Below are 19,104 nucleotides of genomic sequence, written 5' to 3' on the forward strand. Positions count from 1 at the left end.
TGTGTATGAGATTCCCATTGTGTTCAATGGTAGTCATGAACATAGGAGAGCAGAATTTTTACCTTAACATTACAGAAATAATGCTGTATCTTACTTGTTTCTTCATCTTCAGGCCCTGACTCTTCCGAGGCTTTTGTTTTTACAGAGTCTTCTTGGTCTTCAGTTTTGCAATGACTTCCGCTCCCTCTAGAGCTTGAATTTGTGCTGCTCCTGACAACGTAACATGCAAAAAAAAAAAAAAATTTAGAAAGAATGTAAAGAGAGAAGATCATTGCAATGGCACAGCCTGACCACCATCATCTTTCTCACTGCAGTCTGACAATTCAATGGCTCCTGGGGGCAGCTACAACTAACATCCTTCACAGCAATTTCAAATCTTTTGTTATATCCATCGCCACTCATCCCACACTATTCCTCTGCATCACAGAACCCAGTTCTCTCCTTCCTTTTTTATTTTTTTAATCCTTAAAGGATTTCTTCATTGCTTTTCAAAATATTGTGAGAACTCAAAAGGATTTGCTCTCTTCCACTATTTACAAGTTTTTTACATGTATAAATGATCAGAGATCTTATTAAAGGTATTACAAGCTGTCAGTTGAGCACTAATACATAATCATATCCCATCCAAAAAAACCCCAAACTGATTCAGATAAAATTCTCCAGGTTCTTCACTATTAACTATCATTCCTGTACCTTTTGAGGCACGGATTTCTGATGTTGGTTTTCAGTCCTCAAAGTTTTGTTATTTCTCAAGATTTACTATAAGCTGGTACTTGAGATTTACTCCCCATTCATGTTTAGATAATTATTGTGGAACACCGATTTCTGTTTACAATAAGGAAAATTATTCCTCAGGAAATATGTAACACTGCTGTTCTGAATGTCATCAAAACTAACGTTTTTTAGACTCTCTAGAGAAGACCTTATTTTAGGAAATGCAAAGCCTTGTTCCTGAGCTTTCCCATTCTCTCCTGACCCACATCTGTGTTGTGGCCTCAAACTTAGGCAAATTGCTGGACAAAAGTGGAAACAAAAATGAGTTAAGAGAATTATAAGCATGATTCTCAAGAACTTAGACTATATTGTTACAAGTACCTTCCTATCTGTGTAGGTTATTACTAAATTATTTTATATGCTACATTGCTAGAAGCAGCATAAATCATGTTTAGTCTAGATTCTTGAGAATCTAGTATAGACTTCAGTACTTTTATTTTTACATTAAATATGAAAGCTTTTACTCATCTTGATGAGCAATATCCTGTTTCATTGCTGTACTGGATTTGGATTATGTGGAAAATTTTCAGCATTGTTTCTGAATGGACAGACAAGAAGGGTACTGCTAGACACAAAGTCAAGGATTTTTGCTATTTCATGTATCATATGATATAACCACTTTTATGAACTTAAATCACAGTCTAAGCACTAAGATTATTTTTTTTTTTTACTCTTAGGAATCTACTTTCTAGCTCAATGCTAATTTACGTTCATGTTTTACTCTGCTTTAATTTTTACTTAAATGTTATTTTTCACACCAGCAGTTACACAAAGAGGATGTTTTTGAGAGAGCAAAATAACACCCTGTGCTTTTGTTACGCTAAGTCCTACTATCTGCTTCCATAGTAGACTTTCTGTTTCCCCAGTTCGCCGCGTAACCCTTATTTGAAACTCTGCCAATTCAAATTAGTTTTCTCGAAAGCATGATGAAGATTGCACACAGCATTCTAAGTCACAGCATTCTAAGTCACAAAGCAAAGCAGAAATGAATAGCAGCATCAGTAATTCTCATCCTCGGCTGAAGTCTCCCAGCTGGTGACATCTAGAATCATACTTGCCTTTCTAGTAGCTGCATTATATTGAGAATGAAGCGACTGGTAGGTCCATGTCTTCCTCCATTTCATTTTCACAACACTCCCAACTTTCAGATTAGATTTTTGTTATTCATCCTCAACTGCATCATTTTGTTATATGGAATGGCATCCTACTTTTATTATTCCATTCTTTGGCACAACGTTTTTAGTTAGCCTCTGAACTGACAATGCCTTGCAACTTTGACCTGCTAGGAAACGCTTCTTCTTCTCCCTACCCACACTACTCTACTACAAAAGCTCCATTAAGTTAGCTTACCACCATGTTCAGTTTCTTTATTGATCTATCTGTCCTGCTTTGAACAGGAGTTCAACATGCAGCAAAGAATCAAATACTTTCTGGAAATCCAGACAGTTTCTCTCTGTTACACCATACGTTTCTAGAAGCCATTAGTCTGTTAAATAAAAGGTATTGCATTATGCATATTCTAGTTCCCATAATTTTAATTTATTTCCCATGTACTGCTTGTTTTAATATACCTTTCTATCAGAACTGTCCTAAAGCCTTGAATATTGCTACCCATAGTCTTAAAAGATCACAATGTTTAGTCCTTTGTTCTCCTTTGGCGTTATATTTGACATTTGTCATTCATATGGTGCTAACCCTTGGCCCAAGAGATTTGTTAAAATACTTGCTATTAGGCAGAATACATACATGAAGTTAAGTTTTAGTAGTTTTCACTTAGTCTTACTTCCCCAATTAAAGATTTTTGTAACGAGTAATGTTCCTCATCTCCATTCCCACTCTACTTTTTCTTAATATTGTTTTTGAGGTAGTTGTTCATTCAAATTTTCCATCTTCAGAATCACTTATATCATTAACTGTTTGAAGTGTAAAATGCATTTTTCAAATTTTTGTTTAAAATAAGCACAGAAACAAAGTGTTAATTTGTTTTCTGTGATAGAGTGCTAGTAATAGTTTAGTATTACATTAAAAAACCCCACTAGAATAAATGGACAAAACATTTGCTAATGCTCTGTTACTCTTGTGAAATTTGCCTATCCTAAACATGAAACAAAAATGACTACAAAACTAAATGCAGAATTAGTTAAAAGCATTACAGCAAACCCAATTATTTCAAAGCTTGCTGGATTTGGACTCTAAATAGAAATGCAGTCTGATAGAAGGGCTGAACATAACTGTCACAGTATTTCAGATTCACATGGGCAAAGTCTTCATTCTTGTGAAAACACACTGTTTACACTGTTTAAAGTTTCCAAACTGCTATCGGCAAGGTGTATGTTTTATTTCTAAAGCCACAGCACTTAAAAGTAGCTAAATGTGGTTGGGGTTTTTTCCCCCCTACAGTAAAACATGCCAACAAGCATTTCTACTTACTGTCATCTACAATAATTTTGAAAACATAAGCAAAGGAATAGAAGTTAAGAGGAGATGAAATAACGATTGTTGTTGTTTTGGGAGATCCTGAGATGCTCTAGATACAAAACCAAGTAAGTCAGGCCAATTAGACAGTATGCACTTATTACCTGAAAACGATTCCACCACTGTAATATCTAAGTGAGCCACAAAGTTGATATTTTAATCATATGCATTCATCAACACTCCTCAGACACAAAAATACTGATTTCACTATTTTACAACTCAAGAACTGTGCCACAGAAAGACTAATTTGCAGAATACCATATGAGAAGTCTGGTAGAGCAGAGAATAAAAACTTAAGCACGAGCCACCTTTCCATCACTATATTACCCTGCTTTAGTAAGATAGTGAACACTTATATTATGCTAGGGTTTGAAGAAGGCAGCGTGTTCCAAATTATGTTAGCATTAAAAAGATTCACAGTAAGTATCGCAACAAGAACCTCTTGCATAAATTTAACGTTAAAGCATGACTGTCTTCTACCTGCTGAATGTATTAAGGACTACAGCCATTTCAAATTGTCTATATACACCTAAAAATATACATATACCATACAGAAAAAATAATTTATCTGTATCTATGCTAGACGAGTGTTAGTGATATGTGCTGATCAATAATCAGTCAAAACCAAAATTAACTTCTTACCACTCATCGGTGAAGTCCAGTTTTATCGTGCTCGTAGTCGTTCCTTCTGTACTGTAGTGCAAACTTAAAACTGGTTCACCTGTTCCTGTTCGTGGCTTATCATTCTCTGTAAATACGGGGTTGATAAAGTTTGGATGGGCATCAGTAACATACATAAAGCTGTTATAATTCTGAAAAGTCATTTAATTATCCCAACAGAGGCCAAATATGGTAGTAACATGTACAATGTATATTTAAGATCACTTACAGCCCAAGCAAAAAGTTAAAAACTTTCAGAGTAAACACACCAAATTTGCAATGCTTTATTTGTATTTATAAGAGCAAACAAAGAAGATGCAGATTTTTTTACCTGCAGGTAAATAAAACTGCAGATAGGTATGTGTACACACAGTATTATCCTTCATAAGCAGATCCCTTTTCTATCAAGTATATTAAGAATAAGAATATAAAATGTTTTTGGAAGCGGTGTTTAGTCTTTTTTGCCTCAGTAAATAGACATGAAAAAAAGATTATGAGATCTAGACACAATCACTGATCTAGAAAAATCACCATCCCCTTTACTTTTTTTTCTTAGAACCCAGTCAACTACCAATATCCTTAGACCTGCTGTAAATTGCCAGCTAGTTGTCAAAAAAACCTGTAAATTCATGTTCTGAGAGCTTCAGGTTTAAAAAACTTTTCCTATTATAATAATGGTAAGCAGAAGGGGAGTACTTGCAAATCAAACTATTCACAATGTCCAAAAGCAACAAAAGTGAATTAAATTGAAAACCATAGCAAGTCTGCCAAACATGTGCTGCATATACAGTTTTACGAGTGGGCTCCTTCAAAGCAGAACTACTCAATAATATCCATCCACCTACCACTCCTGAGTAAAATTCATGGCCACAATCTAGCTATACGTATGGCACAATTGCCACTAATACTGAAGTCAGGCTTGGGCAGTACTAAGAAGTTAATGGAAAGTACCATCAGATTAAGCCTCAGTACAGCGGTGCCATTCTCTCAGAACTCAGATCCGAGAGCTTAGTTAGTATTAGGCACCACTCAAATGACTGCCAAGTAGTCTAGGTAGTCTTGCTTTTCATGAATGCTGAGCTTTTCATATCGGGACTGTTTGGACAAAAACATACCATGTTTTCTTTGGTTTATATAGTACAGAAATTTGACTATAAGTATAGTTGCAGTATTGGCAGCAGAGTGACACTTTAAAAAAGTAAAACCTTCAGATCATCTTTGGGTAAACATCAATTAAAATCTAATGCTTGATTCAAGCACAAACAACAAATTCCCCCACTATAAAAGCTATTATTAAAACAGTAATGGCTACAATACTGCCATAGGATATTTCTTTTTAAAAATATAACTAAGTTATAGGAACTATGAAATAGCACATGAGAATTTAACCTAATGATCAATGCTCATATTTTTAAACTACTGACAGGCAGAAGCCCGCTCACAGGATCAGAGCAACAACTGGCTGCTCCGAAGAATTTTAAATATGTATTCCTACATATTCTGAAGAGAAATTAAAAAACCCCAAACAACTAATTAAACCAACACACAAAAACCCTGTAAAAAATGTGAAAGAGAATTAATCAATTACAACCATGATCCTCATCATGCATAAGGCATGGGCCTCACCCTATGCAAAGAAAATTTCATAGCCTCTCTAAAATAAAGGTTCCAGTTACACTCTTGTTAGAGTGGAGCAAGGATAGAACTGATCAAAAGCAAGGTTTCCAGTTCCTGAAATAAACTGAGTAAGAAAAGAAACAAGTGTAAGAAAATATTTTATAGATATTTTGAATGAAAACGACGTGTTCTTTCTTAACTAACCAGGTGCTTTCTATGGTTTTTGTCAACCTATCAGCAAGCATCTCTTAGTATAAAAGTCTGTCCAAACTTCAAGCATCCCTTCGTAAGCAAGTACAAATACTGATTGTTGCAAGATACTGCACAAGTCAGCAGGAGCTGGACACTGAAAGAGTCAAAAAATTACATAGTTGAAGAATCCTTTACCTTCCTTGTAATAGGTACAGACAAGACGTATCTTTGGATCAGGAAGCCAGATAGTTAAAGACAGACAATTTACTGCCTTGAGTAGTCCAAGCCACCAAACAGTGACTATACTGTAATTTGATACTGTTATACAACATTTGCTTCACCACAAAACTAGTTAATATTACTGACCAAAGTAACCAAACATTGCTATCATATAATGAACTTAATTGAATATTAGGCTTGCGTTATAAAGCTCAGACTGTATTAACATAACAGTGCTTTCCTGTCTTAAAATCTAAACATCAAAAAATTTAACCAAGATGCATAAAAACTGTCCTCTATGCTTACTGTGAAAGCGATGCTTACATTTATTCACACACCGTAAGTTGGAAGAATTGCTGTAGACTTTCCAAAGAGGGCACTGACTAACTGAGAAATTATTTTTACATATTTCTGGAGACAAGTAGCTGTTAAAACCATATTGTTAATAGCTTTTTCTTAAATCTACAAAAACATGAGCTACAATTTGGGTTGGGTCAGTTTCTTCTTTAAATTAGCTTTAGGGCATGAAATTGACACTAATAAGAACAAGAAACTTTTAAAAAGATGGATGAGACAAGAATCTGATAAACTGCACAGAAATAGTTGTGTAGTTCACTATCTTATATTAAACTTACATTGCTAGTGAAAGCTGAATGGGAGCCTCTGTGAAGAAAGCTAATAAACTTTGCCTAGTACATAATTAAACATTCTTTTAGAGAAGACACATAAAATCCAGAAGTCGTGAACTCTTTGTTTTCAAGAAGAACAATGTGATTGCCAAAGACTGACTAGATCAGAATGAAGCACTGTTCTCTTTCACAACTAATTTCATCCCGTGGGCCAGATCTACTTCAAATTGATAAAAAATGAAGGGAAGAAGAGAAAAGTACAGCTTCTGTGATTTAGAGAAGAGCTATTGCTGAAACTATTAATCTGATTGCAAGCTCTAGTATGGTAATAATTGCTCCAAGAGAAAGTTGTAGCCTGCCAACACCTTACTAAAATTCTATTCCAAATTCCTCAAAAAACCCTTGAAACTTCACTTAGATTTTACAGCCAAACACATTTATACTTTAAAGGTACTATCAACAACTTACAGTCTTATGTCATAAGCAACCCTGTCCTAGAACAGACACTCACATGAAATGGTCCACTCTCTAGCTGCCTACAGGAGGAAGGTACTTTGAAACTATCACCCTTAAAACTGAAGACAAAATTTCATTCATAACTATATTTACAAAAAAACCAACAAAAACACAAGAAAACAAAACAACAACCCCACAACTGAAAGCAATGCACATTTCTTTGTTTAGAAGCTGAACCTGTGCAAGTGTAACTTCACAAAGATTGGGGCTCTTAACTATGAAGTAGTAAGCACATGAAGACAGGTTTACAGACTGCATTACCTAGTCAAAATAACATTGTAAGGAACTTCAAGCTAGTTTCCCACATCAAATGCTGCCCTATTCACTAGGCTATTGGCAACCCCATGAGAAAAGGACTGATGACTTGTCATGGAAAGCTTCCAAAATAATTCCTATCCAGCACTGATCACGATCACCTTTGTACACCCTGAAGATAGGGTTATATTCTGGGTAAAAACCAAGGGATTTACTTCTGAAGGGAGAAAAATTCATCTAAAGAGGAGAAAATAAGTGGTGTATTTCAGAAAACAGGAATTCCATGGGAAGGCTTAACACATGAAAATTCATCAGAAGCAGCTGAACTTGGAGGGAAGGGCAGAGATTCCTTTATCTAGTGAGGAATAATGACTGACTGAACAATGTTACACTGATACCAGTCAGTATAAGGCACAATGACGTCTAAGGGAAGACCAAAAAAATCAATTAATTCTTTGGACCAGCCTAATCTATAACCCAAGGCATACAATTTCTTTGTCTAGATGACTCCTATATTAATGAGATGTAGCACTGCACTTTATTGAAGAAGGCAGTACAGACCACACTTGTCTTACAACAAAGCACAGGTCTAAAATTCTTGACCTTGCATGTGCGGAGCTCACTATAGATCTGGAAAGCTCTATATGCATACCAGCGCTCAACCAGTTCGTCTCACTGGGAGGCAGGGCTAATTAGCTGGGACACAACACAGGCCAATACAGTTTCCAGGACTAATAGTACTGTTTATGAGGAACTAACTCTGCCATAGCTGACACGCCAGTTTGTTCCAAGCCAGCTCAAGTATCTATAATATGGCACTGAACAATCTGGTATGGACGTCACTGTAAGAGATTACTAAACCCTCGCGCTAACTTGCAAATGGCTAGAAATATCAGTAATCAATATTGGCTTCTGGGTACATAGGAAGCAGCATTAATGGATATGGGATGCATATACACATTTACACTTCAAAGTTACCGAGCTAGTTCTCTGGCTTCAGGTTCCCTCTCTAATCATAGCAATTCAGGCAGCACCTTACAGTCATAACATTGCCTTTACATTGTAACAAATCTAACAGCCACTGGTCCAACAAAAGAACACCTGATTCAGTACCAAATTAAGGAAAGATAGGAACAAGAAAGAAAAAACATTTCTATATAAAAAGAACTGATATGACTTCCTTCATTAGGTACTTATACTTCTCTGAGATTTCCGTTCAAAGATGAAGTGAAACTAATGCAGTTTAACTTCAAAAATTCAAATGGATCTCAGCAAATTCTTCTTTCTGGTTATCATTTGGACAACAGATTTCCTAATAAGTTACCTCCTTTTCCAAATTCCTAGTTTTCCCAACTAGAAGTAACATTCTGTGTCTTTTCAGGTGATCCTTACACTCACGACAGAAAACCACTACCAACAATGTCTGGATAAACAAATGTTTCTGGGGTGTTGGGGTTTTTTTTGCACATTAAAACACATTAAGTGCTTTTATGAGAGGAAAACTCTTCATATTAGTTCGAGCAATTTCTTAACACAGGAAAAAGTTATTAGAAAAAACTCAAGAGTCTATTACAACTATGCAATTAACAATAGTAACATACAACCTAGTTTTTAAGGCAACTGATCCTGCTTGAAGAGGAATATGATGCAGATTTGGGAACTGATTTCTGGGACCAAAACTTCTGCTTTAGTCTCTGTTGTCAGATGGGCTTAATCCACAACTTCACAGAACAGTTCATCAGTTTTCCAAAATTTTTGCCATTGTAAGAACTTCAGTAAACGTATAGACTTTCTGTGTTAATTCTATTTATTCCACTCTCATCAAATAATGCTTTATTCTGAGTTTGTAAGAGAGCGCATAACTTGGCCACTAACTATAAGCAAGTTTTCCAGCCAAACCTGACTATTGGAGTGATGAAGACTACTGAATTGTGAATAATTAGCAAATTTACACATTGAGGTTTAAGGCTATTTTATCACAAAACATAATTCTACAAAATGAATTTATTTTGCCAATATAAAACAGAGCTTGATTTTTTTCCCAATGTTCTGGCATCCTAAAATAAACCATAATCTCAACAGTTGCCAAACAGACTATTTTTCATAAATGGGTTTTCAAAATGGCATTCTAGTTTAGAATGTGAAACAAGATGAAACAGCCAGCTCTTTTGTGGAATTTGAGCTATTAAATCTCTACAGAGGCTTTGATATGGAAGTAAGCATAATGCAGAGTGTATGGAAATCTATTTTTAAATTACCATCTATCACTCATTAATTATTCAAGCATAAATATTCACTACAGATGACACTGGTTCAGCTGAACAGGGTCACCTATGGCCCAATCCACTGCTCACAGTTTGAAGACTGATGAATAATGGGCACAGAGAAAGCTCACAAGCATTCTTTCTAGCACCAGCCCATAGAGCATCTACAGAGAAACACTAGTTGTTTTTTAGCAGAAGGAGTGCAGGGCAAGGGGTTACAGAGGTAAGATGCACCTAAGTGCAATAGGTGCTCTTCGGTTACTCACACTGTGCAGGTGTAACAAAGCTGCACATCTCTCTTGCGTAAGATAAATTAATTTGGCATTATGTGATTAAAAGTTTCCTTAATCTTGATATTTGCACTTTGATCCAAGAAGAACCTTTCAGAAAAAGACTGTTTAAAGAATTAATTTTACTTTGCATTTAAAAAAAATAAATTTCTAAATGTATGTAGAGTACATAAGACATTTACCGTACCTACACTGAACGCATTAAGAACTGAGCATAGGATGGCTTTTGAAAACAATCAGCCTTACTCTGTTACTTATATTGAGAATTAAATAATTAATGATTTTCCAGCAGATCTGCTTACAGAATTCTACTTTATGTAGATGAACAGCATTTTTAGACTGTTTATCATCATGAAAGGCAATTTTAAAAGGAAGCATTGCAATAAACTATGGCTGGGTATGGCGCATTTCCTGTCACACGCACCCTGTTGCTCATCAAGTGACATGGATCCAAGCTGTTTGTTAACCACAGAAGAAGGAGAATCTGAAACAAAAACGAGATTTCAACTTAAAACATAAGCAGCAGAGAACTGCACAGCAATGTCACGATCATATGTTAGTTTAAAATAAAAAATAAAAAGCAGCAACATAAGGAAGCTTTGGGTTTGTTTTATGAGCAGCCAGCCATATTGCATTTTCTAGGCATGACAGAAGCAAAGCCACTTGTTTCAAATCATTATGTACTTCTTTAGGTAGTCATTGAACAGCCTGAAGCTTGCTGACATGTCAATATTAAAAATGCCTGTCCATTACCAAGGATTTTACTATTCAAATTTCTAACAGGTCAAGAAAAACACCAACGAGTTATGAGTCTTAAAGCCTTTGCTCCAACTACCAAGGGACACTAGTATTTCCAACCATGTGCTAAATGTAAATTTCAGAATATTGATACTTTGACATAAAATACTTAATGGCATACCAGGGTCTTCAATATTTATACCTATGAGCATAAAATGTAAAAGATGAGACTGTTTACAGATATAACAGCATATTGACTGCTGAAAACATTAAGGCACCAAAATACATCCCACTCATATAATAGTTCAATAGTTCTGCATTCCTAGATGCTATACCTCCGTGGCATCTGATGACCGAGAATGTGTCTTCATGAGTTTATGACAGTACCACACCAGTCAGTCTTATAAAAAACCTCACATAATCACAGGAAAAAAGTACCAAAACCCCCAGTAGTTAAGTGCATTTTTTGTCCACTGGGCACTGCCAGTTAATAATTATCATCAGCACTGTGTTCACTGTGCAGACAAATGATGGATGCAAAGTTCAGTATCTTCTGTGAGTCTATTGTGTCACCTCTGAAGACCAGATCTTACGATGGGCTGATTTACATAAATTAGCGCAGTACTTCAAAGATATTGTCTAGGCTACCACATCTTGGTTCCATTTGTTAATCTTCTGTTATAAACAAATTCATCCTAAACTAAAAGGATTTAATATCCTGTATTATCAACTGAGTCATAGTCTGCCAACATCACAGCATGCTAATTCTAACATAAATTTAAAACCTATACAAAGGAAAGCAATGAAACAATACACTCTTTCCTACAGGAAGCTCACTTCCAGGTTTGGGCCAGAATCACCACCATGACCTATTTTGTAGCACAGCCATAATACCTGCTAAATTGACAAAGCTGATTTGAAGTTATACCCTCAAATGATACTTCATTCCCAGCTGTTGGCGCAAGAATCAGTGTGTTCTTTCACTACACTGATACCTAGCATAGAGGAGGGGACAAGGACTGAAGAACAGAGACCAGGAGAGCCTGAGGTGAGCTCAGTGTGTTTTGGAGGCTGGCTTGTTTCAGTAACTGAGTTTATATAGTTTATGTAGTTTATTTCCATAACTGGGCAACATAAAATTGGTCCTGTTTTGTCTTCACCTTTGTTCAGCCATGCTGATGCCTTGCACCAAACACATCTAAGCCAGACCACAGAATTTGTCATCTAGATTCAGGTGGGATGTAGCTCTTAACTATGAGACTTGTAACATTAATGTATTTCACTTTCCAAAACTGAAGTGTGCTTTACATATAGTTTCTAATTTAGAAGAGAAGTATTTGAAGCAGAATTTTTTTCACTGGGGTAGTAATCCACTTTTTTGGAATGTAAATCAGAGGAAAAAAGACTAGTGTAAAGATGCATCATGTCATAAAATGATCTACTTGGATTCCAGCTGACTCAGCACAGGAATTGGTACACCTCTCTCAAGGGCAGGCTGGCTTTGATCACTGATTCACAGTTATGGAGCCCATGATTGGGACTAACTTGTATCAAAAGTGCTAAGTGCAGAGGAGGTCTTGGACAGCAAGCTGAGAAGCCTAATTACAGAAGACAGTGATTCTCAGTCATGCTCTGTTCTTGCACTCCAATTCTTCCTATAAGCTTATATATCCTTTTTTAAAAGGTATATCATGCTGCCAAACATTTCACTTGGCTGGAAAAGCTAATCTCATCAGCTCTTAAATTCAGACCAAGATGAACAGAAAAAATATGACTGAACTAAGATATTTTAATTATAAACATAAGAAATTACATTTTACTACCCTCATCTGCACTTCAAAATTTTATTAAGAGCTCAACGTTATACAACAGTAAGTAAAAAGTAGGTACATTTTACCATGTGCATCATTCAATCACAGTAAGTGAAAATGAAAAATTTTCTAGCTAGTAGGCTGTGCTAATGTAGGCTTAAACCTCCCACGTTTCACTATTATTTTGATGTCTTCTTACAACCTATAATATGAGAATTTTTAAACAACATATAGGAAGCATCCTAAATATTCTGGTTAACATGGTTAAGAAAAGAGCTCAGTTTGTAGCAATTTTAAACTCACTTTTTTTCCTTTTCCAAGTCCCCTGAAGCCACAGATCACCAGCACCCCTTGAAGTGGCACTGCAGTCTGGAACCCCACAGCACAGGCAGGGAAATAACATGACCATGAAACCAGCCTCGAGAAGTTCAGGTAGATGCCTCTTTTTTTAATATATGGCTTTGTTTTGTAAAAATTCTGAAGAAGTACTTTCATCATTTCTGATAAAGCTTTTGAAAAAAGTATTACCAAAACTGTGCCATATAGTTAAAAAAACAAACAAAAATCCAAACTCTTACCTGAGCCTTCACAGGCTGGGTCTACATCCCAATGCAGTTCACCACTGGTTGTAATGTCACCAGTACATTCTAAACTGGAACACCACTTAAAGAGGGAACTGGAGATTCATAAATTTGGGGAACCTCAAACAGAAAATAGAAGATAATTTTAAAGTCAGTTATGCGCTGAAGGATCTTCCTATAGTGTGGGCAATCAGCACCTGACTTCAGGAAAATATTAGCACGCCACCTCTATTGTTTTGGTTAAAAAAAATAATTTCCTCCTTACATCACTGTAACACCAGCTCCAGTGTGACAGTCAGGCCTGAAGCAATGAAAACTGTTTTTAAAGCCCCAGCCATGGTGGACTTTAATCTAAGAAATTAAATACTTCTTTTAATAATTAGGAATAATTGCTTTGCACAGTGAATAAGCTCCTGGTTACATGTTTTGGACTTCAAATAGACACATTTCTACACCTGGATGTTTACAAAGAATACAATGAATCTAGCAATAAAAACTGCAGTCATCCCCTTGTTCTTCGCAGAAAGCTTTAACACAAAAACAAAGGTCCAATTTGTTCTGGACCTTCTGTATAGACTTCCGAAACAACCAAAGTTCAAAAAAACCAAAGGAATGAAGACAGTGTGCATCACGGGTTCTGCGATATGTCAGCATGCACATGTATGTATCTTTATTCTACAATAAATGCAGCCTAAATCAAATTAATTTTCCTTAAAAAAGAAAGGTTCACATTACTTTGTATTTTTGTGGGTAAGATTATGCACACTGATCACTACAGGAACCCCTGATGCAAACTGATCTATAATACTGATTTATTTTTTGTTTTTCACTTGAAGATCAGCTGGTTCATATTTCTGTAACTTCTCAAATTGCATTTGATTCTCAAAAAGAGGAGTAATGTAGGTAACGGTGATGCATACATGGCATATAAGCACTGGGCAGAGCAGCAGTAACAATAGGTTAAGAAAGTTTTCTTTCTTTGTAGTTTGCATATAGCACATACATGCTGTTGTTTAAATACTGCACTGGATCTAAATGGTATGAAATACCACAAAAATATGAGCAAGTCAAACCCAGACTTTGTTGGAGAAAGTATATAATAAAAAAAAAAAAACCAACCCAAACAACTTACCACAGTTCCCTAATTAAATAAAGCGGCTATCAAAAAAATCTGAATCCAATACCTAAGCAAAGGCTTGAAGACAAAATACAGTTGATGCATACTGCATATACTGCGTCTAAAACTCTGCCAAATTTATGCAATACTTACGAGAGGTATCCACTAAAACAAAGTCTCTTTGCCATCTGAGGATGAAGTATCTTTTTCCTCAATGTCAAATCAGCCCACCGTGAATCATTACTCAGTTAACACACTTTCACATTAAACAACAATGTAAACTTTTGAGTATATTTTTCTAAATAGTGAAGGTTAACTATTACAGATATAGCTTACAAATCCCCATGGAACTATTACAAGTCCTTAAACAAGGAGATAGAATAACTACCATACAGTTTGCTTTTCCATTAAACCTGTAAAAGCTTTCAGCTCTTGACATTTTCTACTGGTAATTTCTTACATGACTGGAGTATTTTTTTCCCCACTCTGTGTCTACAGCTATAATTGAGCTTCTGCAATTGCAAAGATAAGGATTATGAATGAAATACAGGTCAGAAGAAATAGCCAGAGTCTCACACTGAATTCTCAAGAAAATTGCAAGTGTAAATTCTACAAGCTGTGACAGAATAGGGACTGAGAACTTGGCAGGCTCTGGGCCAGAGCCTATGACGCCATTTCACATAATGGCAGACACATTTTGTGGTGTAATTTTTTGTTTGAAAATCTGCAACTAGTATGTGCCTGAAAACTGAACATCTGCCTCAAGACAGAGCATCAAAGACAACCTTGTAGAAAAAAGATAAAGAGATTGTCTCTGTATGGGAATTTATTATTAAAAAAACCAACACAAACTACAAAAAACCCAACCCAAAACAAACAAACAAAACCCACAAAAAACCACAACAACCCCAAACCAAGAACTTCTTTTTCTCCTACCACACTTCTGAAACGCCAATTTACCACAGGGTTGCAAAACAATTGTCTCTATAGAGAAGCAAGAGACCAAAATCTGCAGCGCTGGATTTCCAAAAGAACAAATTTCCATGTCCAGAGTGCAGAAATCTTAAGAAGTAAGTAGACAATGGAAAGCTGATGGATTCCCCAATCAAAAGAAATGAGTTTCATTTGTTACCTCCCATTAGAGGGGAAGGAGGAATACAGTGAAAGAAGCTGGTAAAGCACAACAGGATTTTCTTGTATTTACACATAAAAGTAGAAAGGAAAAGGTAATGTAATCTTTTCTCAAATTTCTTGAAGACAAAACACACTGAATATTTAAATTTTAATTCCTTGCTTTAAATCTTCCACTGTGTATAATGCTAAAGGTAACAAATTCCACCAATCAGGCCAACCAGCAAAAATATATATATACTAATGAGCTGGAGGTCAGGTAGCAAAACTGTTCCCTCTTCCTCTCCCCAGTAATAAATGTTTCCATGGTGCTAAGTGATCTATCTTTTGAAGCAATTACTTAAATAAGTAAAATGGTTAAATTTGCAAATTCATTGTCATCACACAAAGAATGAGGTAAATATTTGAATACTAGTTTCCTCCAAGGCTACGTAGGTGTTCTGTGGTTCCCTGGTGATCCTAAACAAAACTACCAGTCCTTCCCATTAGTTCCCTTAAAACGTGAAGCACATGGGAACTCAAAACTCCAAGAGGCAGCGATGGGATGCAGACTAACTACAATACACGTCTGCCTCCCAGTCAAAGCAATTACTCAGCGGAAAGCTTTGAATTTGGGTCAGTATGGATCCTACAGCATGTTGATGCACAAGCAACCGGGAGTAAAGAATTACATTGCATCTTTGAAGGAACACTAAGAAAGAGATGGGCGAGACAATATCCTGTGAAACCCAGACCAACACATACTTCAGAAGTAGTAAAATGTCTACAGACAAACCTCCAGGTGAAAATTCTACAGATATGGTTGTAACCAAAATTTTTTTCCAATTTCTATTCAATGGGAAACGATTTAGTAAAAAAAAATTTTAAGTAATTCTGAAAAGAAAATGGTAGATCAAGATCTATTCATGTAAATGTTAGCCGCGCTTTGCCTCTATCAATACATATCTTTGAGTTAATAAAACCTTATGTTCAGTTCACTGAAAAAAAATAGGTAGCTTTTTGTTAGGGATATTTTTTTCCTGGCAGGAAAATACAACCACATACATGCACACTGCTACCATTGTTTTTCTTGTTCTCCTCCTACAGGTAACAGGCACCTATGGCCACCATCCCTAGGATAAGCACACAGCCCTCCAGGATTTACTGGTTTCCAAACATTCTGAAAACTCACTGTCGTGTTTTCTAGTGTAGGAAGTTATTAAAAATTCAATAACTACATATTGTAACTAGAGCACTAGCCACTGTTATATCAAATTGTTCTGTAAGGCTCCAGATAAACGAATAGATTGAACCATAGCAAGTCAAGCTGTGAATGACTGACCCAGTCCTTACTAAGAAATTTAGCCACACCTCAACTGTCACAGAATTTATCCATAGGAGAAACATCGCTAGACATCACTTCTCAACACAAAATATGCTGATTTTTCACACAGCATGCAGCTCACTCATTTTTACATGGTGCCACGACAAAGTTTGCTTCAAGTTCAGGCTCTAGGGTTTACCTCTTTATTCATAAGCATGCTTCTACCCTAACTTTTTCAAATATGTCTCTTTACTATAAACATCTCCAAGGCTTTCTTGCAATTATTTTTAATCTCAGTAAGACAAGAGACAAAGGATGGTGAAATGAAAAGTCACTCTGCTCAAAAAAGGAGAGCATATCTGGGGACTTCGGCTTGTTACAAGTACTTTCACTACACTTACTGTAAAAACATAGCATTTAAGAGTGACAAAATTCTGTTTTACTGAATTGTTACGCTGATTTAGAACATATGCTAAACCAAAGCCAAGTCTTAAATGCACACAGCAATTTATTGCTCAACTGCTCTAACAAACATTGCACATACCTGATACCATGCACCTAGGAAACTTTCTCCATAGACTATGATTTAGCCATATAATCCAAACACGTTAGATAAATAAAACCCGTCAATATTACTCCTTCCCTAGCCATGTGATGATAAACACCACCACGTGCAAGGTAAGACAAGCAGCAAATGCATTAACTGTCTTGCTCTGGAAAAGAAGCATCTCAGCAAACAACAGCAGCACAAACTATAACTACGTTAGCTGCTTAAGAAACCTTGACAAACGACAACCTGATGTCTGAGGGTCCTGTGAGGAGCCCTTAGAGGAGGACTGAGCAGAGGAGGATGACTGTGGCGTTGAACCCTCAGCTAGTTCTCGCTGTCTCTGTTGTTCTGCCTTCTTAAGCCTCAGTCGCTGTAGACCCCTACGGATTATTGCTAACTCAGGTCCCATTAACTCTGACAAATAGTGAGGGAGGGGGGGAAAAAAAAAAAAGTATGTAAAAGAAAGAGGCATTGAACATACAATATACAGAACAGGGAAGAGGGGTGGGGTGACCAACAGAGAGAAGCAACAGATACTAAGTGTAATTACAGTGAAAAAAAATATAAAAATAATTTACTAACATCCAGAAATTATAAAATAAAATACTGAAATTGTTTTTCTCTTCCTAAATGCATGAATGAGAGGACCTAAAAGTTCAGGATTCATGTGACGATACACCCCCTTCCCCATCTCCAACACTTAAACCATTTAACAAAGAATTATTTAATGAAAATAGATAGATCCTGACTGATTCAAAACAAAGCAAAAAATAGAAGTATTCATTTTCATGTTCCTAACACACATAACTGAGAATATTGTGGTGTAAAGGTATGCAACTGTGGTCTACAGGAAAGTTTTCAAAATGCATGCGATAGCTTCCTGATGTGGAAAAAAAAAAAATTAGTACAATTTTCATCAAAACAAACCTGTGAAAAAAGTAAACTGGGACTATGGAAATTGGTGGCAGAATGGCATCTAACCAAAAAATACACTTTACTATGAACTCATTTTTTATCTCAGGCATTCCCAGTGGGTGAGGAGTCAAAGTCTGAAAACGCTGTTAAGTAGTCCTGCAGAGAAAGTAATTTATTGGATCATAAACAATTCTTAGTATCATTTGCTTAACAGACTATTCTTTCAGTTCCATCTTTAGAGACCTCACTGTTTTGATCGTTTTGACTTTCTTCGTCACTTATACCATTTTGACACGTACCAGTCCACCATCTGATTAAGAGTATTTTTTGCAAACTGCTATAAAACTAGGTGGTCCAAATAATTTTTTGTTCTTTCCGTGCTCTTTGCAGATTTTCTCCACTTACATAAGTGCTGTAAAGCAAGTGCTTCTCTTTATACAATACAGATTCTGTCTTTATTAGCAATAGCTGAAGGACAATGTTCACTTGAACTACTGCTTAACTACTGTCACCTATAATACAGCAGACTAGAGAAGCTAATTCAGACTCAAATATTCACATTAAATACTCTAGCTAGTTCTGCTATAACTTGCTAGCCTAGACCTATCCTGAAAGTGTTTATATCAAGGGCACTCTGGAGTTATTTTGTAGATATGAGGAAATCTGCAGAAAAAAAAAATTAGTACTATGAAACGTTAAAATACTAGAGAGCATTACATTGGCATATAACCTTTCATCCAAGCGGAAGCTTTGCAAATATTCTGTAATCCTTATTCACTCAGTGAAGCAAGCAAATTTCAAATTTTCTTTCATAAAAAGAAACAAGCCCAAAGACGGAATCCAATCATTCAAAAATCAGTGGCAGGCACCAGTTAACATGGAAGAGCCATGAGCTCTAATGTCCTTGGTCTAATACCACTTCTGGGAAATACATCCTGCCAGCTTATGGTTGATAAGGTATATATAACAAGAAGGAAAAAGATACACTTCCTAAAAGGAATATGGCATCAAAGAGATTTGCTATGGAAGTTTTCACATGCCATGAACGTTTATGGAAATTAGAAGTC

At 36.1% G+C, this 19,104-nt stretch overlaps 1 protein-coding gene across 10 annotated transcripts in view; it reads right to left on the reverse strand.

Moving 5' to 3' along the window:
* DCAF6 (DDB1 and CUL4 associated factor 6) overlaps positions 1-19,104 on the reverse strand; it is a 104,154-nt gene that overhangs the window by 28,587 nt on the left and 56,463 nt on the right. For 3 of the 10 annotated variants that reach the window (XM_074598033.1, XM_074598043.1, XM_074598068.1), the window contains exons 11-13: positions 10,316-10,375; positions 3,892-3,997; positions 95-210 (exon numbers count right to left, since the gene is read on the reverse strand). In XM_074598033.1, coding sequence (XP_074454134.1) covers positions 95-210; positions 3,892-3,997; positions 10,316-10,375 — 282 coding nt within the window. Of the gene's footprint in view, positions 1-94; positions 211-3,891; positions 3,998-10,315; positions 10,376-17,368; positions 17,537-19,104 lie in introns of all 10 variants that reach the window. The other 7 variants (XM_074598060.1, XM_074598052.1, XM_074598075.1 and 4 more) reach the window with 3 other exon arrangements.

Source organism: Larus michahellis, chromosome 1 (genome assembly GCF_964199755.1).
Source record: "Larus michahellis chromosome 1, bLarMic1.1, whole genome shotgun sequence".
Lineage (NCBI taxonomy): Eukaryota > Metazoa > Chordata > Aves > Charadriiformes > Laridae > Larus > Larus michahellis.